The 25,867-nt window shown below is 29.7% G+C and overlaps 1 protein-coding gene across 2 annotated transcripts in view; it reads left to right on the top strand.

Moving 5' to 3' along the window:
- LOC118180901 (uncharacterized) overlaps positions 1-23,852 on the top strand; it is a 53,415-nt gene extending 29,563 nt beyond the window's left edge. For both annotated transcript variants that reach the window (XM_035349976.2, XM_035349975.2), the window contains 4 exons: positions 6,266-6,419; positions 13,447-13,600; positions 19,024-19,141; positions 23,392-23,852. In XM_035349976.2, coding sequence (XP_035205867.1) covers positions 6,266-6,419; positions 13,447-13,600; positions 19,024-19,141; positions 23,392-23,461 — 496 coding nt within the window. In that variant the 3' untranslated portion in view covers positions 23,462-23,852. The remainder of the gene's footprint in view (positions 1-6,265; positions 6,420-13,446; positions 13,601-19,023; positions 19,142-23,391) is intronic.
- Positions 23,853-25,867: the final 2,015 nt, after the last annotated feature.

The raw sequence follows: 25,867 nt of genomic DNA, 5'->3' as shown, positions 1-25,867 counted from the left end.
CAGGCAAAATGTTCAGTGAACCAATTCTGAAAATTTTTCATAGCTGTCCATGATTTTTCATTAGACTCCTTTCGGTAAAGTTGATTCGGTAAATTACGGTAATTAAAGTACATTTTTGGGATATTTCGATAGTTAAAAGTACCTTAAGGTATTTATCATTCTTTACACATAAACATTTTGCTAAAATCTATATTTTTGTATTCCAGTAACTTCGAATTTTATAAAACAAATTCATAATCAAAATCGCTATTGCAAGTTATCGAAAGGTAACCAAGATGTGATTTGTGTGGAAATGTCACTAAACTATACATGTTGTTATACCCATCCAGCAATGAATATTTCTTTTATGTGGAAGTATCACCAAACTACTGTCAACATGCTGTGCATGTAAAAAAAAACGCACACTTTAAGCTACCAAAGTTCAGCAGCTCTGTATCAACTGTAGTGGGAGGAGGGCATCTCCTTTAAATTTCTACCTCCATGCTTCAGATAAGGTTTCCAGAGTTAAAACTATAGTCATTGGCATCTGTTGTTTTACTTTATATCAATTTAACTGGAAAATATTCCATTCATTTTACCTGCTTGGCAACATTTTAACCATCATGGAGACATGCTTGAACATTGCAAGATTTGCTTTACATTTCAGCTTATATACAGGTTTTAAATTTTGCGTAAATTTTTGAAGAAAAAAAAAAAAAAGCACTCATATTAGTAAATATACAGTAAATTGCTAATAAAATTATATTAAAAAATAATTAGTAGGACTTTTTGGCCGTGCTTATATATATTACTTTAAATGAATTGCTTACATAGTTACATTAAGTGCACTAAATAATGGCATTAAATTACATGCAGAATTGTATTAAATACTATAATAAGTATAAATTTATATCATATTCCTTATATTATGTATATATTAAATAACTTATAAATATTGAATGAATTGCTGATTTTTCACTTATCATAATCAGTTTTGTTTTCATGAATATTTATAACATTTGGCAACAAATCGCTCTTTTTCAAACCTGAATTGCACCAATGCCATTTTCTCACTAAGACCTCTACAGAAGACAAGTACTGAAAATCCACTTTATAGGTAGGTTTATTTTAAGGTTTTTGTAAGGTAAGTAGGATTTTATAAAGAATAATCAAACCGTGCCAAGGTGATTGTATTAATGCGTAAGTACTTCTATCATTTTGAATATTTAAGACAGTAACTATCTTGTCATGATGGCGGTTAGTTATTCAATGCATACAGCTTATCACTGAGTCAAATATTTTTAAGTGTTTCTGGTATATTAATTATGCAGTTAAAACTAAATTAACAGATTTTATTTCTTAAAATAAGGCTGATAAATTAAGTTAACTATACCAGTAAGAATTTATGTTTACACTATACCAGCCTCTGTATACATCTCTCTTTTCTCCCCAAATTAATCATTATTATTTTATAAGCATTATGGAGATTATTTATAAACAATTTTTTAAATGCTTAAAATTTAGTTTGATGATTAGAATCTGACTTGAATCGGTACAGAATTTCATTTTTCGTTTTTATTTGAAATGTTATACAGTCAAAAGTCGTTAATTCGGACACCCATAATCCGGAATGATCTATAATCCGGACCTCAAAGCTAAAATCTTTCTGCGCATGCGCCGCAATGACGCATGCGCAAAGGCGTTTTACTCGTGCGCCCAAGACATTTACGACTGCGCATATGCGTCTGCGCAAGTGCAGAAACGTTTTCGCGTGGGCGTTTAATGTATAACGGACGCTATAAGCTAAAATTATCTAATTATCTATTTCAGTTAATGTTGATGATTGCGTTGTTCCTTAATCTTCGAATCGGATCCGGCTTATTATTTTTTGCAGACTGTAAGAGCAATTTTCTAAAAGTAAGCTTGAACTTTTGATTATGTCAAATAGAATTTCCGATGCTGGAGCTCCCAAAGGATCTAGAAAACGAAAGTATGTTTCGATGTCCATCAAACAAAAAACGAATTGCTACAAAAAATGGATAGAGGCATATTCTTTGTTTATCTAACCGTTCCGAAATCTGTTTATCGATTTCACGCTGCTCTGCGCGGGGGGGGGGGAAGACGTCGCGGCGCGCAATGAACTGGAAGTTGATTTGTCAACACTATCGTTATCTTCAGAGCAGATGTTTTTATTTTATTCGGCTTATAATTCCTTACTAAATGTAGTATTTAATTTCGATGTACTCCGTCTTTGATATGATTTAAATCAAATTCCTCGTCATTATAAATACCACGAATACAAATCAAATAGTTTTCTGGTTGCAATTTTCTAATTTCGGCTATGCGTAAGGTATGCTTTACGCATCCGCGCGTTGAAAGAAATGTTTAATAAAGTAAACAAATAAATATTAGGCTTCTTTTTTGGTAAATTTTGATACCCTTTAGATCATAATTGCTCATTATTTTATAAATTACGGTTTCATATTTTTAATTTTATAATTTCTGCATGCCATCTTACCAGATTTAAACTGATGATCTATAATCCGGAAAAATCGATAATCCGGAATCGCCGAAGTCCCGACGAGTCCGGATTAAAGACTTTTGACTGTATCTGTTATTATAGCTTTCAATGGCAGCTGTTACATATGAAATGATTGATACAGTACTTTATTTTGTTACTAACTAAGATTTTGAAGGCAAGCTTTTAAAATTATCTGTTTTCCGTATGATGACATGACTTTTTCTTATGCACATACTCCTCTTTTTTTTTTTTTTTTACATTTATGATACTTTTCCTGTCACTTAATTGATATGTGCTCTATTATATTTATACTATATTATTGGTTTATGTATGAATGAATTCAGACATATTTCCAGTTATTTTTTATTACTTCTACATAAATATCTAATTGATAGTCAAGTGTTTATTATTTTGGATTTCCCTTCCATTAAAGTATTAAATATGAATTTAATTAAGGTATGGATATTCAGTATGTTCCACAGGATGTCTTATAAATACTGGTAAAAATTTTAAGAGGAGGTGGATCACATGGCAACCCATGACCGGAAACATCAGGGGAAAGTGGTATCGGAGATACAAATAAAGAAACACACCAATTGCTAGGAGTATTTATTGCTCATAAATATTACATATATTGTACTATATAATATTTCAAAATATTACAAAAGATGTTCAAAGTTTCCATTACTGCAAGTGGTTCATACATTAAACTAATGGACTATGGATTGGCAGACATGGTCAAAAACACCTGGATTTGCTTTGATAGCTGCAGCAGCAGTGATGAATCTTGCAACCAGATCCCTTTCAGACTCAACAGGTGTGTGATACACAACAGTTTTAAATGCTTCCCAACGAAAAAATTCAGGTTGCTCAAATCTGGAGAGCATGGGGGCCAGGCAGCCAGTCCGCCATACCCAATCCATCGTTGACCAAAGAGCACATTAAAATGTCTCCAAACGCATCTTGCATTATGGGAAGGCATCCTATCATGTTGAAGCCACATGTTGCATCTCACAATTTGTGGCACAGTATTAAGTCAATCTGGTAAAACCTCTTCCAGAAAAATGAGAGAATTTGCCCATGCCATGACAACAGGCAAGGCCCAACTGAGCAGTCATCAATTAAACTAGCACAGTGTTAAACAAATATTAATCAAGATGCAATGTTGGGGATCCTGTGGTCTCATTTTGTAGAGATTTGCATAAGCACATAAATACATATTGCATTGGTTAACACACCATCTCGCTTGAAATGTGCCCCATCAATAAACAGAGCATGATGTGGGAAATGGGCTTCTTAGGTACTGTGGAGATACCATTGTGCAAAATGCATTCAATGCATGATATTCCATGGAGAGCATACAAGTCACTCATGGCCTACTACCTCTTAAAGATCCATATTCATACAAATTGTGATGCATATTTAAAAACAAACAGTGATGCAGTACATCTCTCTATGGGAACTACTCATGAGACAGTCACTGAGTTGCTCGTATATTATATTGTCTTTAGCCAACTAACTGCATCTTTCCCAGCTCCCTGTTAATCTATGTTAGTATAATGTTTATAGAATCTCAGGGTTTTTTTTCCCCCCTTTAATGTCTTGGAAATTAGCATAGAGGCTGTGAATGGTACAAAGGATCCTTTTATTTAACTCAGCTAGAATTAACAGAAGGTACATTTTGTCCTTAGAGAACCAGACAACATTTATGGTGTAAATCAAAATGTATTAGAATTGAAATTAAACTGTGTTAATTGTAAGTTATACAAAAGGGCTACACAGACAAAATGCCTGCAAGTTGACTCAAAAACCTAATGTCAGCGTGATGGGCCTAATGGAGAGAATAATGTAATGCCACAGCTCGACAGAATCAAACATTAAATGTGACCCTTCAGGCAGAACATGCTTCAATTCTACCATCTAAAACTTTCCTTTAAATTCTCTTTCCTACTTCATCTGAATACGTGGGAACTAAAAATTAGCATTCTAGAAGGAAAATGGAAAGCGAGAAAGACAAAAAAGCTAATTAACATAAATTAACTAGTTAATCAAAATAAATGGATATTGTATACGTTGTTGCATACTTGTTTTACAGTGACTAATGCACAAATGATGAAAAATCAGATATTTCCCCTCCAGCGCCCTTGTGAACAGCACCTCCAGCAGCATACAATGACATTTTATGGTCATGGGTTATTATACAATTTTCAATCCTTTCGATGTGCCCTAGTGCCAGTAGTGGAGCAGGTTATCAATAATTATTATTACCTCCTCTTCAAGTCTGTACCAACATTTATGGGACACCCTATGTAATGATTATTATTGTGTCATTTAAAGAGACAAAAATGTTGTTGGCCATTTTTAATTTTCCTGAAAGTCTGAGAAATGAGAAAAACATGCACATCTCATGAATTTTCGATCTTGCACATCTTTTTCAAGCTTTTAGAAACCAAAATTATATGATTAAAAATATTCAGGCATTCTGAGAAATAATGAATTCTTTTACTGACATGGCAGATTAAACTCAAATAGGTCTAAAAGGAAATGGTTAATTTCACAACAGTTAAAGCAAAAATTGAAAATATGAGTCAAATATAGCATCAAGTGCAGTCAGTTACTTAGTATTATTGGTCTTGTGGAAAATATGTTCTCAAAATTTCTACTCGATTACATGTTTCTCATTTCACTATAAATAGTGCATTTATGGAATAGTTATAACTGTAAAACCATGGTTGGTTAATTATTGCTGTGTGTCCTATAAAACATGTTGAAGAAGGTTATGAAATAGAATTGCATGGAAATGGTATAATACATTCATTTCAAATTCCAAGATGTGTCTGGGAGTAACACGAGCACAGAACAATTTGCTGAGCTTCAAACTTAAGGTTTTCATTTGTTGTGCAATCACATATAAAACAAACATTAAAATACCTCATGTGTCATTTACAGTGACATAAAATTGAACAGCACTCAAACTTTGAGCAGAGGCAACTGATTTCATTATGTTATCTGGCAATTCAGTGTGCAGGTGTGGACTGCAAGAATGTTAGTGTACTGCAATACTAAATCCAAAGTGAAGTTTAGCCGTGAAAGTATAATAAATAATCAATGGCTGTTTCTTAAGATTCAAATTTGGGTCCTTTATTTATGTGAAAGAAACTTCACAAGATTTATCTCAATATTTTAGATAATTCTATGCATCTTGTACTGTGGCAAGAATTTAGTGTTATTGATTCAATTTCTAATTTTCTAACTTCGGTTCTCTAGAGCCCTTGTGAGATGGAATGCTGGCTTCAAGCTAGTCTATGCTGCATGAAATTGACATTGCTCATTAGTCAGAATATTTAATTTCAATACAGCATTCTAAAAATATTGGTGGATAATCTTTCTGATAGAGTGGAACTGTCACTGCAGCAAAAAGTAGATACATTATGATTTCTTATTATTTGCTGGAAGATGGATATGTTAAAGTACTGGGTGATATTTTCAGTCACATAAGTGCATGACTTTCCTCTTTGAGAAGAGGTTTCTGACATTTCATCTTTTAAATGTGATGCAGTATTATAATATGAAAAAATGTACTGTTAAATGAAGTGCTGAAACATTCAGTATTCTCTGTTACACCTTTCTGAAATAAGATAAACTGCAATCAAATAATCTTTCTTATGCCTTTAATAAAAGATTATTTGATTTCATGTTGCATCATAATTATTCCAATAAGCAATAATTCTTTGTTACATATATTTTGTTTTTTTTTTCTCTAAGGCCTACTGTTGCTGGAATTCATGGGAATCCTTCCCTAGGCTGTTACTCTCTTGCTTTATCTGGAGGTTATGAAGATGATAAAGATCTTGGTGAAAGTTTTATTTATACTGGAGAAGGTGGAAGAGATTTAAAGGGAACGAAAGCAAACCCGAAGGTGAATTTTACATTTCACTTCGTTTTTCGTCACGTTTTTTTTTTTTTTTAAATTTATATTTATATCTAATTTTCAGTTTAAAATTTATTGCTTGTTAAAACATACCCTTAAAAGAATTTATGTTTAGATTTGTATCTTATTTAAAAATATTTTATTTTTCATTTGTTAAGTACAGTACAAAGTCTGAGATCGGGACTTCGGTGATTCCAGATTTGCAATTTTTCCGGATATTAGATCATCAGTTTAATGCTTGTAAGATGGCATGCAGAAATTATATAATTAAAAATATGAAATAATGAAGCATTTATGATCTAAAGCATGCGTTCTTAAACATTTTTCAGTTACGACTCCTTTGTTATGTCATAAGCAAAACGGTATTACTTCACCTGACTGCCACTGGCTCCGACATAGCAATGTGAATTCTCTACATCTAAAATTTTAAAATACCGTTCCAGAATTTGAAAATGTCTTTAATAGAATTCTAGTCATATATTTGCAAGTTATATACTATAAAAACAATAACAAAATTTTAACTTATCTGCACAAAGAGAATAAGCCTGGCATCAATTTCTGAACTCGAGAAACTTTAGGAGGTAAAATACTGCAAACTCAAACCTAGGGATTTTATCCTTCTCAACACAGCTAATTTTCTAAACATATTTTACTAATATTTGCAGTGGGTTCCATTTCATTCACCCAAACTCAAAATTGTAATGCCATAGTCTCGCAAAAAAAGGCAAAAATTTTACTCAATTAAATTTAACATGTATAGAAATATGGGAAATCAAATGCGCATGTGTAAAGCATTTAAAAAAAAAAAGTTGTTGGCAGTTTTGAGGTTCAGATTTTAGATCATTCCGGATCTTGGACTATGTACTGTATTAACTTTTATAATTGCATATACATTCAGGAAAGAATTAATTTTAATGGGCAGCTATTATTATGAATTTTACCGAGGTACTACAGATGGTTTGTTCTGGTTAGCTTTAAAATTAACACAAGTCCAATAATATTTCCTTAATAAAGAAACAGTTAATGGCAGATTTTCATTAATTCTCAAACTTTCATGAACTGTTTACTCATATATGTGAATTTATTATATGAAGGTGTGCATAAAGCTGTTAAAAAATGTTTGTTTCTTTAATATATCTGAATAGCTGAATGAGCATATTGTTGCAGAAATTAATCATATAAAAGATTCTTTTTGAATCTTTTAAGTATTATATATTTGTTCTTCAGTTAGTTTATTATTAAGCAATGCAATCTTGACATAATCATTAAATTTGCTTTATATATTTGATCTTCATTTCTAAAATACTTTGTTCTAGCTGAAAACACATTTAGCCATTTTCTTCAAAAATTTCAGTATTTGCTAATCGGTTGCATGTAAATTATATTTTTAATTAATATTGTTAAAATTAATTTTTCAGTCATTCACACTAATGAAAATTTAAATTTGCCAATGTTCTGGCATAAATGTGTACTTCATAATCAGATGCTCATTATTTTGGATTTCCTTCAATTAAAGTATTAAATTTGAGTTCAGTTAAAATGTGTATATTCAGTATGTTCTATGATGATTATTATCATGTTAATTAAAAGATAAAAAATGCATTACTCCCTTTTTACCTTTGGCATGGTGAGCATATAATCTCATATCTCATAGAAAAACAGCATTTGCTTGAAATAAAAAATTTGATACAAATGATTGACAGTTTCACATAGAATATACTTTATAGCATTACACTGAAAAGAAGAGAAATAGCCACATAATTAATAAATAAAATACTTTAAATAAAAGAACTGATAAAATGGAAAAACAGAAATAACTGCATAGGAATGGCAGTACTGAAGTTAAATTATTTTAAGCACAAAATAAGATTCATACATGCAATTTCTAGACCATAAAAATTACCCCTTCACTCATTCATAATTTGTGTTATAAAAAGTTTTAATTCAATATAAAGCTATGCTTATTTGTATCTTTATTTAGACAGTAAAATTATACATTTTGAATCCTTATTTGCTTGCAGCAAAATGTAGACTGCGGAAAAAAAAGGGGGGGACAGTTCTCCCATTCTACTGGGCCGATTGACAAAATTCAAATTGCGTTTTTCATGTCTCGACAACGCGACTCAGGATATACATTAGATTTATATATAGCATTGTTTTCTAATATAGGTATTTTGACACAAAATCGAACTTTTTCTGAAATAATATACCAATTATTTTTCCATATTTCGATTCTCAAATTCTGCCTAGATATTAAATTTTGTAAAATTTGGTGTGAAATTTATGGAGAAATTCAAAAATTAATCTTGGTGAAATTTTTTTCAGTTTGGCCAAGAATAATTCACTTGGCGAACTTCTTAATATATGGCAACCATTTTACTTTTCCGTTCCATTATGCCGGGCAGAAAAAAAGAGACCTCGTTCGTACCTTTTTACATTGTGCATGAACACAAAAAAGTCACATCGTTTCTACTTCCAAAAATTTAAGCAATTTAATTTAATAAAAACAAAGTGTTTTAACCACATTTGATGTTTTATCGCTTTCTACAAAGATGCCAATTTTCAAAACATGCCAATATATAAATTCACGTACATCTTCGGAAATTTTGAATAAAAAACTGTAATCCTCTGTAGGTATGCTTAGAAATGCATCTACTTTAAGATAATGGTAAAAATTTTATAGATTATAATTCAAATTGTTTTTTGAAAAATTTATAAAAATTATTTAAAAATACAAATTTTAATAAAAATTTATTTGGAATGAACCTGAATTTCGAAATGTGAAGGGAAGAATCAAATAAATTAATAAAAAAAGAGAGATTTATAAATATATACCAAACTCAATTAACATTGAGGAGCTAAAATTTTGAGAGCTAATTTTTTAAAGATTGCTCGTGCGATTTTTACAAAATTTGGTAGTTTGGCGTAATTTGAGTAGTAGAATTGAAATATGGAAAAAAATTGGTATAATATTTCAGAAAAAGTCAGGTTTTGTGTCAAAATACCTATATTAGAACAATGCTATATATAAATCTAATGCATATTCCTAAGTCGTGCTTTCGAGACATGAAAACCACAAGTTGAATTTCTTCAATCGGCCCAGTAGAACGGGAGTAATAGAACTGTCCCCCCCTTTTTTGTGTGCAGTGTATTTTAATAAACAAGACTAAGAAACTTAAATAATTATTTATATAATTGGAATTTTATACTTGTTATCTTGAATTTTGTACGTGTTATCCCATCGTCCATGAAAACATTGTCAAGTTGTGAAATTTAGTGCCAATTATGGATAGGCATGATTTAATAACACATTCATAATATTTTTGCTTTGGTTTGATGTAACACAATTGATTCCAAATAAGCCACCTTTCGTTTTTATGAATAAGGATGTGCATTTATGGTTATTGCTGCATTTTCTCCCTTGCATTTTGGGGGAGCGGAGAAAGATTAAAATTTGGGATTTGCTTCTTATACAGAAGCAAACAGGGGATTATTTTCAAACTTATGAGATCATCTTAGCACTCTAACAGAAATTCTGTTAAAATTGGTTGGCTTTACAAAGTAGTACAAATGCATGTTGCAACTTTGGCAGGATCTCTACCAAATTTCACAATCAGTGGGGTAATACATAAGTTTTTTAAGCAGATATATTTTAATAAGCAAGATTTAAGAAACCATTAAATTTTATGTTTCTCCAGTATGTTTTTAAATCATCAATTTATTAACTAATGTTACTTTTATATTTTCAAACGGTAGGATCTACAGTTATGTTTTAATATTTGAAAATTCGGTACTTGCATATTAACCTGTTCACCGTAAACATTTGCTACCATCAAACCATGAACATTTCTCGGGAATTCTGAGTTGCAGTTCTATCTGCAACTCTTATAATAAAACATTCATCAGTCTTTCTGCAAGATACACTAATAGCCACTGCTGTAGAAGTATTCAACCCAATATGTTTTTTTGCTTCATAAAAATTTCAATTTCTAGTATTTTTTAGGCCCTCTGATTTTACTATAATTATTTCAAATTCAATTACTATTTATTTCAAAGCTTCCAGTAAAATCAGAGGGCCAGAAGCTCTGTTTTAACTTTATAACTTGCGACAGGTTGATTGTTCCTATCTATTTCTGTATAATCAGCCATATCCAGCTATTTCTTTCCCAATTAAATACATATTGATTCTGTTGACTAGCTGTAAATAAACCAAACTGCAGTCACAAATGTGATTCCAGAGGCCTTGAAATCCCCTCCTCCCTGAAGTACAAGAAAAGTGTGTAGCAATAACTTTATCCTTTTTTTTAATCCTTGTTCATAAAAACATTGGCTTATTGAGAATCACTCAAGATATCCATAATTAATGCTAAATTGAGCTGTGTGGCAACAATTTTGTGATCGATGGGTAATAGATAAGTATAAAATTCTAATTTTACATAGATTTTAAATGTACCTTTTAATTGTCATTTTGTTAATTTAGAATATTTTAAGCTATTCAGTGTAAGGTTTTGAGTTGTTATAATTGTTTCTTCACAAGAAAAAAAAAAAAAAAAAAAAAAAAAAATCTTCAGATTAGAAACTTCCTAGAAGTTTGAGCAGGATGACTTCTTTAATTAACTGGATAGTTATTTGCATTTTATATTTCTGAGAAAATCTTTATTCAATAAGAATATTTGTTTATCAAGAATATTTCTTTAATTGATGAAAAATAAAAAGTTGAATTTGTGGATGTTATTAGATCGTAGAAGTTAATTTTGTTCCCTTTCAGATTTTGAAATAAAATAATTTATAGAATAATAAAATTAAACTTTACTGTGAAATAAATAAGTAAACAGACTTTGGCTAAGTTAATTGTAAATATATTAAAATCTATTAAAATTAGAGCTTGTTAAGGAACACCTCCTGGTGATTTCAGAGAAGTAATTCTTTAATAAAACAGCATCAAATTGAGACTTCTGTAATTTTAATTGGGTCTTTTTTCAAAAGGTTTTTAAGATTTATAGTTTACTTTCACTCCTAGCTAAAGGCTGCTTACTTTTTCACAGTAAAGTTTAATTACATTAATCTACATATTTTTTATTTCAAAATATTAAAATTTCCTGTTGTAATTTACTTCAAATAATTATTGTATGACAATGTTCAAATAATTTTTGTATGACAATGTTAGTAGCAACTGCACTAGATGTAAATTTTGAAAATCCTATTTACACACTTTTGTTATTATATACATAATTTTGTAAAAAAATACTGGGGTGAACCTTAAAAATTAAGGAATTTTAGAATTTATTTTAAAAAGACTTACGTAAAATCCTGTGCTATATTCTTTATATATTTGTATGTATATTTTCTGTTGTTAGAGAAAAAACAGAAAAAAAATTTAAAAAAAAAAAAAAAAAAAAAGAGAGAGGGAGAGAGAGGAGGTATTTGTAACTTAATAATAGCTTAACAAATGTATCCTATAAAAAGTGATTTTTTTTAATTATTATTATTATTATTATTATTATTATTATTTAACAAAAGCTAATCTTTCTTTCCCTTCCAAAATTTATAATTCAAGTGTATGTGTGGAAAATCACACAGACACGTTGTGATTCGAGATTTTGCATTATTAATGTATGCCATGATGGTATCTTAAATAACTAAATATTAATGCTTTAATTTATCAGATTTTTTTTAATAAAAATTTATGATGAGTATAAGTATAGAAAACAAAGGTATTTAAAATATACGTAATGAAAAGATAAAAGATTTTTCAAAAGCATATTCTAACCAAAATAATTTCATTTTTCTTATTTTTTCTGTATGCATTATTACATCAACACACAATATTATCTGTTATTTGAAATTACCATGCACGTTATGTATGCTAAGTCAGTAATTTAGTAGTTGGTGCAGAAAATCTCTAAGTCAGTAATTTAGTAGTTGGTGCAGAAAATCTTAAACTAGCATGGATTAAGAATTATAATCTATAACAAAACTCCCATTTGCAATGTTGTCATTCCAATTACGAGGGCTATCCAGAAAGTAGATTACGTTTTGGAATAAAAAAATAAACAAAGTATAGGAAACAAATTTTATTATATACAGATGAAAGCCACACTCAAATACTACTTTTCTACATAGTCACCATACAAATTAAGGCATTTATCGTAGCGATGTAAGAGCTTGGAAATTCCTTCGTCGAAAAATTCGGCCGCCTGCGCCTTCAACCACTTCGTTACCTCTTCTTGCCTTCCATCTTGCACAAAACTTGTGGTAACCAAGCTTTTTGCTGATGATTTCGTGCAACAAACTTCGCGAAATTTGTGGAAAACTCAAAGAAAGTTCCGTTATTGTGAAATTTCGATTTTCACGGACTTTAGCATCGACTTTTTCGAGAAGTTCGGCGGTCACTATGCTGGGTCTCCCACTTCGATCTTCGTCGTGAACATTGGTTCGGCCATTTTGAAATCTTATGACCCACTGACGCACTCCACCTTCAGTGATAATGTTGTCCCCATACACTTCACGAAGCTGCCGATAGATTTCTATCGGTTTACAGTTTTTTGCAGTCAGAAACCTTATTACTGAGCGCACCTCGCAGGATTTTCAATTAACGCAGACATTTCAAACCGTCACAGATTCTGAACGGAGCACAGCACGAACCTCTCACTAGCACGGCTAGATGCAGACTGAGCTGCGCAACGCTCTGACCCCAAGATGGCCGCGCTAGCCCCGCCCCTAGCGGACACAGACGGAAACGTAATCTACTTCCTGGATGGCCCTCGTATTTTGGGGCTACGTTTAACTTTTTTACTAGCCAGTGCTGGATAAAGATTTTCATGTGCAGGCTAAAATACTCTATATTTGCACACAGGAACTACATTTAAACATATATAAAATTATAGCAGCTTCCATCTGCTTCATCAGCTGGAGCTGGTGGAAATATTTTTAATGTTATATAATGAACATATTTTACAGAGTTGTAATATGTGCAATAATTATTTTTTACATTTTTTTAAAATTTTTGTTTCAGAATTTAAGGACTGCTCCACAGTCTAAAGATCAAGTACTAGAAAGAGGAAATTTAGCATTAGTACGAAATATAGAAAAGAAGCTTCCTGTTCGAGTTCTTCGAGGTTATAAACTCAAAAGTGAATTTGCTCCAGAAGAAGGCTACAGATATGATGGTAAAATCTTTTACAAGGCCTTTTTTCATATATTATTTAATTACTTCTATATATTATACCAGTAATTTTCCTAATACTCTTCATATAAAAAACTGTCAAAAATATACATAGATATAAGATCACTTAAAATACTTTCCTGTTGGCATTTTCAACAAGCAATTATTATCGCCAAACAGTTGATTTACTGTTAGTAAAGGATATGTGTGATATCACAGCACCTACAAATCTTTTGTCTTAGTTTTCTATAATTCTAAGTAACCTTTGATATGCTAGTTTAGTTTTCTTTAAAGAAGATAGATAAGTTTACCACTGTTCCTTATAAATTTCTATCAAAATGATTGGTGTAAATTTAAGCCCATGTTTATTTAAATTTTTTATATGCTATACTCATATCTATTGATTATTTAACTAAATAAAGAGCAATTTATTCCTTTATATTTTGGCTAGAATTATATATTAAGTTTAGCAAAATCTCTATTAACTTTATGATTTATGGGAAAGTATGCAAGTACCGATAAAAATAGAGAACTGCGTCCTGTTTTTTTTTTCTGATCTATAATACCATAATAGCATTAATTGTTTTGTTCATAATGTTCAGATTTTATTTTTCACTATCATTTTCAGAAAGCCCATTTATCTTTCATTACATTTGAAGAATTGAGAAAATAAAATGATAAAGCCTGAGTTTTTTTTTTTTTTTTTTTAAATCCCTTCAGTGAATTGAGCATTATTGACACAGATGAAAAAAACTCATTGTTAAATATTTCATCTAAGAAATATAACACAATACAGTCAAAAGTCGTTAATTCGGACACCCATAATTCGGAATGATCTATAATCCGGACCTCAAAGCTACAAACTTTCTGCACATGCGTCGCGTTGACGCATGCGCAGAAAGTTTGTTTACGCATGCGCATAAGACCAGAAAGTTTGTTTATGCGTGCGCGTAAGATCTTTGCGGTTGCGAATATGCGTGTACGCATGCGCATAATACGTTTACGCATGCGCATTTAATGTATAACGGACGGTATAAGCTAAGCTATATTTATCTAATTCAGTTAATGTTGCAGATTGTGTTGTTCCTTAATCTTCGAATTGGATCCGGCTTATTATTTTTTGTAGACTGTTAGAGCAATTTTATAAAAGTAAGCTTGAACTTTCGATTATGTCAAATAGAATTTCTGATATATATTTACTAATATGGAAAGGATCTACAAAGCGAAAGTATGTTTCGAAGTCCATTAAACAAAAACAGGAATTGCTGCAAAAAATGGATCAAGGCATATCCTTTGTTTCTCTAACCATTCCAAAATCTGTTTATCAATTTCACACTGCTCTGCGGGGGGAATGCCGCAGCGTGCAATGAATTGGAAGTTGATCTGTCAGCACTATCCTTATCTTCAGGGCAGATGTTTTTATTTTATTTGGCTTATAATTCCTTACTAAATGTAGTATTTCATCTCGATGTACTCCGTCTTTGATATGATTTAATTCAAGTTCCTCGTCATTATAATTCGCTTCTGATAGTGAAGAAAGTGACACAGAGGTTATCGAAAACGAAAAAATTTTGATTGACAAATTAGTCGGTATTCTCAACACAGCAATTTTAGTACTTGAACAGCGGAACTTAGTAACTAAACAAGAAATTATGTCTGTTTAATAGAATTAAAGAGAAAGTATTATCACATGAAACGAAGCAACTTAAACAACTTACATTGAAAGAAATGTTTAATAAAGTAAACAAATAACTATTAAGCTTTTTCTTTTTGTAAATTTTGATACTCTTTAGATCATAATTGTTCTTTATTTCATAAATTACTGTTTCATATTTTTTATTTTATAATTTCTGCATGCCGTCTTACCAGATTTAAACTGATGATCTATAATCTGGAAAAATCGATAATCCGGAATCGCAGAAGTCCCGACGAGTCCAGATTAATGACTTTTGACTGTATATTCTTTAATATATGAGATTCAATTCTAAATTGAAAAATTCTAACTTATTTACCGCAAAATCTTTCTTCTCAAGGCAGATGGCTGTTGTCTATTGCTTGTTTGACTCAACAAACAACAAATTTAGATTAGCCTAGCCTGTCTGTAAAATGCTCATATATGCTCGATTTATGAGATTCAAAACTACTCTTCTGCCATATACACATTTTTTTTGCCAGTAGAGAAAACTTTGCATACAAATTTTCTTTTATTATACAAATATTTATTTTTATTTTAAGTACCTTTATTTCTTTTATTATACGAGTAGATCATTGTATTCTATTAATTTTTTAATTAATGAAGAAATAGCTTGATTCATTTGGAAGTTCTATGCTATGCTTATCAAGAATAATAAAATTTAAACTACTACTTCTCCTTAAAAAAAAATTGTAATTTTTTTTATATATATTTTAGTGACATTACATATATGCTAAATATGTCATGTATATTGAAAAAATTTTATTTGTATGTCTTTTTTTTAATTACATGCATATTATCATTAGAAGGCATTGTTTCATATTTTATGGAGAAAACAATTCAAATGCAATATTGAAAGCATTAAAGAATATTACATACTTGGTTGAATTATTATTAGCTTTGGATGACAAACACGTTTCTACAGAACAATATTGCAGAAGTTGCTTTAATATTTAAAATATAGTTTAAATTAAATTTTAAAATGAAAGTTTAAAGGATGGAATTTTACATACTTGTACTTTTGCATTCTTTTGAAAATTTAATTAATTTAATATTGATATCTTGCAAGTTTATCTTTTTAAATTATGATCTAATAGATTCAAGAAAAGATTTTAACTGGTACTTTTAGATCATAGTAAAAATTTAATTCACTTAATATTGATATCTTGCAAGTTTATTTTTCAAAGTACTTTTGTTCTTCAATTTCAAAGTACTTTTTTTTTTTTTTTTTTTTCATTTTTAACAAGTTTCAATTAATTGAAGACAATTTTGATATTCCTTTTTTGTCTGATATACGAATCTGAATATGTAGTTATGTTTTCAAAATTTTTAGCATAAGTCTTTAAGTACTTTATTGTTACTGTACTACTGAATTTGAGTTGAATTATTGCGATGACTTGCATTAGAGTACGGAGTTAATCAAAATTGCTTTTAAAATAAATTATTATTCCATTATTATTAGCAATTCAATTATTATTAGCAAAAAAATTTTGTTGTTTAATGGTGTTAAGCTTTATTATTTGGGAAATTTATTATAAATTTAAAAGCTATGGCTGAACTATGTGCTTTAATACTTAAATTTAAGATACTTCAAAAAGTGAAGTTAATCGATTTGTGCTTTGAATGCCTCATTTAAAACTCAGAAAATAACATAGTGAAATCTGCAACCACAAAATAGTCCTATACTGTCTGTTATTATTATTTTTATAACAAAAGCTTATCAACAGTAATGCAGCAGTTAACATTTTTACCACTATATAATTCTAAATGAATAGATACATACTCCTCTTTCTCCAGAACCAATGAACATCCCAGGCTAAGAGATCTTTCTTATAAGTACCATTTCATTATGCATCATTTTGTTTATTTTACATTTATTTTCTTTAAAAATCATGCATTCAACAAACTTCATTTTAAAATGAATATTTAAATTATCAGCAACACATATATAAAGAATATTCAAGCAACACAAATATAAATATTTCAAGCAACACATATATAAATATACAAATAATAATATTTCAAGCAACACATATGTAAAGAATTATAAGGAAAATATTTAGTGTGAATTGTGAAAAGGTTAAATTCAGCTTCAAAATTAGTAAATACCTATTTACTGTTAACTGAAGTTCAAGTGATTTTGATACTAGCGGTACAAATTAGTTAGGTCCAACTCTGAACAACTTAGAGCTGTTAAAACAAAATTCTAGTCAGTAATAATTTTTTTTTCTCCCTGATTGCTACTCTGAATTTCTTTATCATAAATAAAATTTGTATGAATGTCAGAAAATGTATATGTGTATAGTATATGCAAATATACACATATTATATGTGTACTGATATGTATGTGTATTATATGTGTACTGATATGTATGTGTATTATATGTGTACTGATACAGTTTGAATGTTATAGCTTTTATGCACTTATGTAATTGCTAGGAAGTATTGACCAAGTTGTGTTTACTGAACTATTTTGCTCTGGATATTTTGTTTGCTCATGTTTGAAAAGAAAAAATAAATTCAGAATATGAATAGAAAGTAACTATGGTACCAGATATAGCTGGAAATTGAGAGTTTTTACTTTCTCAAATCCGAAATTTCAGGGTTTGAGAAAGTCTCCATAATGAGTAAATTGGTAAAATCAAAATCTTTTTCAAATTTTGTTTCATAACAAATATGTTATTCAGATTCAAAAACTTTTAGACTGACAAAGTTCAGTGAGAGGTCAAACTTCTTGTTAGAACAAACTAAGTTTGTCTTACACCAAAAAGTTATTTTGCTTTTTGTCTTACACAGAAAAAGCAGAAACAGATATTGTAAAATTTCAGACTGAAAGAAGATGGAAAACAGAAATACCCAGTATCCAAAAGACAATTTAAATCTCTTTTAACTTGATTATATGGAACCATTACTGAAGATACCACACAGACCGAAATATTATTTGTTCTTATTACACAAAACTGCATATAAATTTTTGGATAAAAAAAATTCCTTCTGATAACTATTTGTAAAGGCTTTAGGGATAATTTATTGCATAACTAGACAGCTTGTTATAATTCTTCCATAATTACTCATCTTTCTAGCAGCTTCTCCTAAAGACATTGTCTACATCAAAACGGCCTGCAGATCATACTGAATTTTCAATTATTAGCAAATAAAAATGTAAGCACAGTAGTTCCCAAAAAATAACCTCTCTCCATCCATCAAGAAAGGCAAGCTTAATTTAGCAATTATTTTTAATAATGTAGAAAACCAAATAGATAGGGTAACTACTGTGTGAACTGATGCAGTGAAACATAAATTAAAAATATATATACTTTTTGTTTTGCTAGTGAAGTAATGTGAAAATATGTGCATATGCTTGTATTTCATATCGATATTCTGAATTATTTGAAATTATGTTGAATATTTACTGCATTTTTTAAACAGAGTTGCAGTTTATGAAGAATTAAAAAGATATTTTTACTGTTCTGTTCATTATTATTAAATAATAATGCAATATTTTAAGTGGTTAATAAAGAGGAAATTTTACAGATTTGTTAGTAATTCGGACTTCTTCTCTCAAAAGTTTTTTCAGTCTACATGCAATATTTAAAGATTCCTTTATTTTTTATTTTTTTTCCTTAAAAATTTTTCTAAATGCATTTTCAACTGCAAATATTGCAGTTAGAAATTCCAAATTTGCTATTGTTAAAATTTTTTTACAGAAATATTTATAGGCTTTTATTTTCTAGGTTTATATAGAGTTATAGGGTATTACTCTACCACAGGATTATCTGGATTTAATGTTTACAAATTTCGCATGGAACGAATAGAAGATCAAGAACCTCCACCATGGACTATGTCTGAAAAGTAAGATAATTAAACATAAAATTTAAAATTAAGTGAAAAAACAATTTTGTGTTGATTTTGAACAAAATTTTATCAGTGCAATGAATGACTTCCCCAAATCAAAATTAGTGTAATCTGTTTGCTATTTTGGCTAATTTTAAATTTTACATTGACATGTTTGTACTTCAGTTAGAAAAATTCATTGTATCATTGCATATTTAAGTTAGTAAATCTACAGTTTTACTAATTGACTAAAAATAGGGGGAAATATGAAAATAACTTAAAATAATATTGAGTAAAAATTTAAAAAAATGGGAGTAGGGACAATTTTATTTCTCTCAGTTTAGTTGGCCAATTCATAAATTTCAAATTGCCATTTTTATGTCTCAAAGATATAAGGCCTGTGCCTGTGCTAGGTGATCAAAATATTATACAACTGAAATTTCAATACTTTTATTTATTTATATTCTGCATTAAAATCCTGAAAAAGTCTATTAATGATAGTCAATAAAAATATTCAACATCACGAAAGGCATTAATGCATGCATTGCTTCATAATATTTAGTGACCTGTTTTCAAGTAATTAGTAAGATTGTATTTGCATGAATGTCATTAATGTTCAGACTAAACATAATGATAAATGTTGTGTCACTTTTGATTACTAAAGTGTATTGATTACAGAAAAAAGAAAACTTAAAAATTTCTTTCGCAAATTAACTCCCAATTTTACAGTGCATAAAATTTGGGTTGCATAACTTTTATACATTGCATTTCTCTTTAATGTGTTTTTAACACAAAATTTGATTTCTTCTGATTGCTCATTTGATACCATAGACTAATTAATTATATAAAGTTATGCATAATAATGATGAATTTTGTGAAAATAACCCTAGCACTGTTTTTTAAAATTGTATTTAAAACTTCATTTCAATAATGTTAACTGAATTTATCTTTTATTTTATATTATGATATAAGCTTACTCTACATTTTTTCAGAAAAGTTTTTGAATTACAAAACATATTTAAATATTTTCCCCAAAAAATGGATTAAAAGAATTTTGGGAGATATGTAAATATACATGTATTAAGATAATAAGTACATAAGATTAAAAATATATATATATATCATAGGAAAACCTGACCTTACTTGGTTTTCAGTGAAATTTACTTTATCGACAATAGTTTGTTCTATCTTTATTTGTAAAGGAAAATTTAATAGATTGGCTGTGAGCAATTTCAGTTGTTTAAAATTAAAATAAAGATAATTTATTTTGCAAAATTCGAATAAAAGAATTGACTATATTTAAAAGTACATATTTGTTGTCCATGCCTCATGGTAATTTTGCATTCAGATAGCTAAAATCTTTTCTGTTAAAATAAGAAAACTTTATTTTTAACAGACTTATCAACTTACTGAACAATAATTTCACCAGCAGTGTTAATTTGCATTTATCTTAAAAGGAGTGCTACATGCCGCCAAATTGAGATAGTGGTTAGCAACACTGACTGCTGTACCGAAGGGCCTGGTTTTGAATCCCAGAGAAGGCACAGATGTTTGTAAATGTATACTGTCTGTGTGGCATGGGGGGCACTCTAAATTTGTGGTGAGCCAAAAGTCCTCTTGAGAGGTTGGTGGTAGGGATCTTGATTGCTCTTCATCAAAATTGGGGGCGGAACTAAGCAAAGTCGCACTGTCACCTGTATGGTGCTCAAGGCTCTTCTCAAAAGATAGGCATAATCTTGCACTATTTCCCCATGATGAATTTCGGAGGTTTGTTCTGATGTTCATGTCAGACAAGTGAAATAAGTCACAGCAACAGTAGTGCTCAGTTTTGAATTATCATAATACTGTTAGAAGGCAATGTGGAAACATTTGATAATTTAATAAATATGGGGCTTTTAGGGAAGGTGCCAAGTTTTAACTGGCTGAATATTTCTTTTTTCTTATTTTATATATTTCTATGGAGCAAGGAGAAGTATAGTGAATTTGTCTGTCAGATATCTGGCACACATATTGCGTACACATTGTATCTAACTGCATACTGTTACCCTGAAAAATGATCAAAAATCAAAATTTAGAGTATGTTTTCTATAAATGCAGAGTATTTTAGCACTGTTTTGAAGTTGAAAAATAAACCAAAGCATCAGAGGCCAGTGATCACAAATTTGGAATTTTTTATATTAAAACTAAATTTAAAATAACTTATTAGATTTAAATCTACAAATATCAATATATTGTCATTATTCCTGTTTTGCAAAATATGCAAGTTTGTTAATCAAAGATGGCTGTAATCTTTATTTCATTATATATATATACAGTCAAAAGTCTTTAATCCGGACGTCCATAATCCGGAATGATCTATAATCTGGACCTCAAAGCTACAAACTTTCTGTGCATGCATCAATGCATGATGTGTTAACGCATGTGCATACCTTTATGCACGCGCATAATATGTTTACGCATGCCCGTTTAATGTATAACGGACGGTATAAGCTAATCTAAAATTATCTATTTCAGTTAATGTTGCAGATTGCATTGTTCCTTAATCTTCTAATTGAATCCGGCTTATTATTTTTTGCAGACTGTTAGAGCAATTTTATAAAAGTAAGATTGAACTTTTGATTATGTCAAAAAAAATTTCCGATTCTGGAGCTACCAAAGGATCTACAAAGCGAAAGCATGTTTCGATGTCCATCAAATAAAATGTGGAATTGCTGCAAAAAATGGATAAAGGCATATCCTTTGTTTCTCTAACCATTCCAAAATCTGTTTATCAATTTCACGTTGCTTTGTGGGGGGGGGGGACGTCGCGGCGTGCAATGAACTGGAAGTTGATCTGTCAGCACTATCCTCATCTTAAGGGGAAGATGTTTTTATTTTATTTGGCTTATAATTCCTTACTAAATGTAGTATTTCATCTCGATGTACTTTGATATGATTTAAATCAAATTTCCCGTCATTATAAATATCACGAATACACATTAAATAGCTTTCTGGTTGCAATTTTCTAATATCGACTATGCGTAATGTATGCTTTACTTTACGCATAGTTTTTTTTTTGGTAAATTTTGATACCCTTTAGATCATAATTGCTCTTTACTTCATAAATTATGGTTTCATATTTTTAATTTTATAATTTCTCCATGCCATTTTACCAGATTTAAACTGATGATCTATAATCCGGAAAAACCTATAATCCGGAATTGCCAAAGTCCCTACGAGTCCAGATTAAAGACTTTTGACTGTACTAGTTATAAAACTTTATAAACAATATTACAACATAGGGGGTAGAAGGGTTTTAAAGATATATACTTTAATGTCTACTCATACAGCAAAAAGCCCAGTTAGATAAATATTCATGTGCTTTAATGAGTTAACTCCAGAAAGTCCCATTTTTATATTTAATAATCCAATTATAAAGTTAGTAATCAGTACTGTTTTATGCTTGGGTTGAGTTTTTTTTTTTCATTAGAAAATATGCATAAAAAAACTCCCAATGTTGAAAGCATTTTGATAAAATTCTTTACTTTATTTAGATATTTAGAATAGATGCCCTGCATCAATAATTTAAGAAAATGAAATCCATAGCCATATCTCACGAATATCTCGTATAATCTTATTGCTACATTGTAAGAATAATTAAATTGAAATAATTAACCTATGTTCTAAAAATTAAATACCTTCATTTAACATGCTTTATATATATATATTAGAATTTAATATTTATAAGAAACGTTACTTGTTAAATTTTTCTTTTCTAAAGGTTTTGTTTTACATTTATCACACTGATGAGAGAAAAATTAGCCATATAGAAAAGTTTTTTTAGATTGGATTTTCTTTCATTATTCATTAATTACATGACACATCTTTATTGTAACTTCTTTAGAAAAATTCTGATTTTATAAAAGAATATGGGAGGCAATGAAATATGTATATTAAGTGAAGAAATTACAATTTCTATGTATATCTTTCTATGTAAATATGTAAATTAAGTGAAGAAATTACAATTTCTTCACTTAATTTACATATTTTACAGAAATAAAATTACATCCTATGTAATATGTTATAGAAGTTTGCAACAAATTCTTGAATCATACTTTCACTGAAAAATATTTCATAAATTGCTGTCTGCTGTCACTTTCACTGAAAAATATTTCATAAATTGCTGTCTGCTGTCATTTTAAACTGTGCTGTTTGAGCATCGGACTAGGTTCTGGTTATTCATAAAAGTGGTGTTTTTTTTTTTTTTTTTTTTTTTTTTTTTTTTACAGGAAGGAAAATTCTGAGGTTGTTGTTGATTGCTCATCAAACAAAGAAAATATTTCAAATGATGAAAATTAATACTTTGTGGATAGCTGTAAGTACACGTAATATTAGTCTAGATCACTGAGCATGTTTCATTTCAAAATTTTGACAGTGTTATGCTTCAAAAAATTTTGCAGGACTTTAAAACTGTGTTCAATATGAATTTCTAATGTATTGTTCATCAATTGACTAGAATTCTTGAATATGTCTGAATTAAAAATTTTGACAATGTTATGATTTTAAAATTATATGCAATATGAATTTATAATGTGTTGTTCATCAACTGATTACTCAAGTGCCTTATATAACAAATTATTGTAGTTATATTTTGACAGAAGAATTTTAAAATTATAGATATTTTAGAACTATTTTAAATGTATGCTTATGCTGATTTAAGTACAAATAAAGCTTAATTTTTTATATGCAACTTAGTCATGATTAATACAAACAAACAGTTTTGACTGCTATAATATAACTGACACTGTCAATTTGCTTTTGTGAGTATGGAAAAAGATTGGTGTCTTACATCATCTGTGATTCACTCACTGTCTAACGTGCCATCTAGGGAGCTCTCTGTACCCACTTTTAATCCTCAGTATAATAATATATAAGCAGGTATTTCTGTTTTCAGCATATAGTATTCACCATAGGGTAACATTCCATTTGCATTTCTAAAAAAAGTGTTAACTTTTCTTAATACTACTGCTGTGAAAAAATGTAAATCCCATCTTTCTATTTTTAAATTAAACTTGTCTTGTATATTTCTTTTGCATTTTAATACCCATTTAAATGAGTAGTGATCAGACCTATCATTTTCACAAAGAATGGAAACTTGATTACTTTTTCACAATGGTGAATGACAGATGTTGTTTAATATCTAATGGATCTGTCGCCTTTACTAAAAAATGTAAACTGAAGCGGCATTTATAACTTTATATATCTAATATCAAGCAGATTATCCATAAAACTAATGACTTAAAACAAAAAATGAAATTAGGGGTCTTGGGGCTCAATTAAGAATTGAACAAAATGTTTTTAAAAAGCCCATACTGGAATCATGTGCAGTAATAATTGCATCATTTCATATTTTAGAGAAAAAAAAAAAAAAAAAAGTAAACCATTTTCTGACAAATTTATAAAAAGATATTTTGAGATGTCATTCACTTTTCATGATTTTAAGAACAAAAATTATTGCAGTTAAGCATCTACAATTCTCTCAAAATATTGTGATGCAATGGAATGGGAAAATATTAGACAGCAATTATATAGGGGCATTAATAGATGTTTTCTCTCTCCATATGGTAAATCAGATAAAATCAAGATAGAACATTTGCTTAATTTTATTCGTATGATTTCTAAAGAATTACTGGTATGATTTCTTTGAAAGACAGGGACTAGAGGTGTGAATATATTCAATTCTTCTAAAAACAACCTCACTAATTTGAAACAACAGATGGAGCAGAAGCAGTGATAAACTGCATAAATGGGTTTAACCCTCTGACTGGTTAAACCCATTTAAGCAGTTTAACGGGTCAAAAATTACTCTAGGCCTTATACAGTGGTGGCCAAAATTGAAGAGAATTTATTACTGAATTCAATACAAAACACAAAATTCAATTATTTGCAATACAAAAAAAGTTATATGTACTTTAATATAAATAAAAAACACAGTTATGAAGTGGGTTGTAATGTCTAGCTTTCCTGGCCAATCACTGTTCTTATTCTGAGAATCAATAAAATGTTAGTAACTGCCAGTAGAAGCTGACATCATGTTTACACTTGAAACAATTCATTATTTTGCTTTGTTCTGTAGAAGGAGGACCTGTTTCTTATACACTGCAATTACAAGTAGGAATTTTGTAAAAATTTTTAATATTTAGTCAAGAAGCAATAACATCAAATAAAAGAGTAGATTAGACACCTAGAAAGAGTGTAATATTATTGTGTTACGAGAAAGTGGTCTTTCCTATGCTGAAATTGCAAGACAGGTGGGTGGTTCAGTGACTACATCTGGAGTCTGAAAGTTTTGTTTATGATTCAGGAGACAAATTCAATAAAAAACAAAGAAGGAAAAGGCCGAAAAAGGTGCACCACATCTATTGATGACAGAAAGATGAAGACTATATCATCAGCGGTCATCAGAAGTGATCTGAATGATGATGGTATTTCTGTCAGTTCAAGAACAATAAGGAGAAGATTAACAGATGTTGGACTGAGAGGTGGAATTCCACAAAAAAAAAGCGTTATCTTAATTTTCAGCAACGAAAAAAAAGATTACATTGGGCAAAGGAACACATTAATTGGACAGATGATCAATGGTCACAAGTTATATGGAGTGATGAAACTAAGATATCGTTATTTGGTAGTGATGAGCGAAAATATGTAAGACGTAGAATAGGAGAAGAGCTACCTCCTGACTGCATTCAAGCAACTGTGAAGAAC

The sequence above is a fragment of the Stegodyphus dumicola genome, chromosome 1, assembly GCF_044657685.1.
Source record: "Stegodyphus dumicola isolate Sdum_Otavi_A_Nest chromosome 1, ASM4465768v1".
Taxonomy (NCBI): Eukaryota; Metazoa; Arthropoda; class Arachnida; order Araneae; family Eresidae; genus Stegodyphus; species Stegodyphus dumicola.
This window is presented reverse-complemented; position numbering and strand designations above follow the sequence as displayed.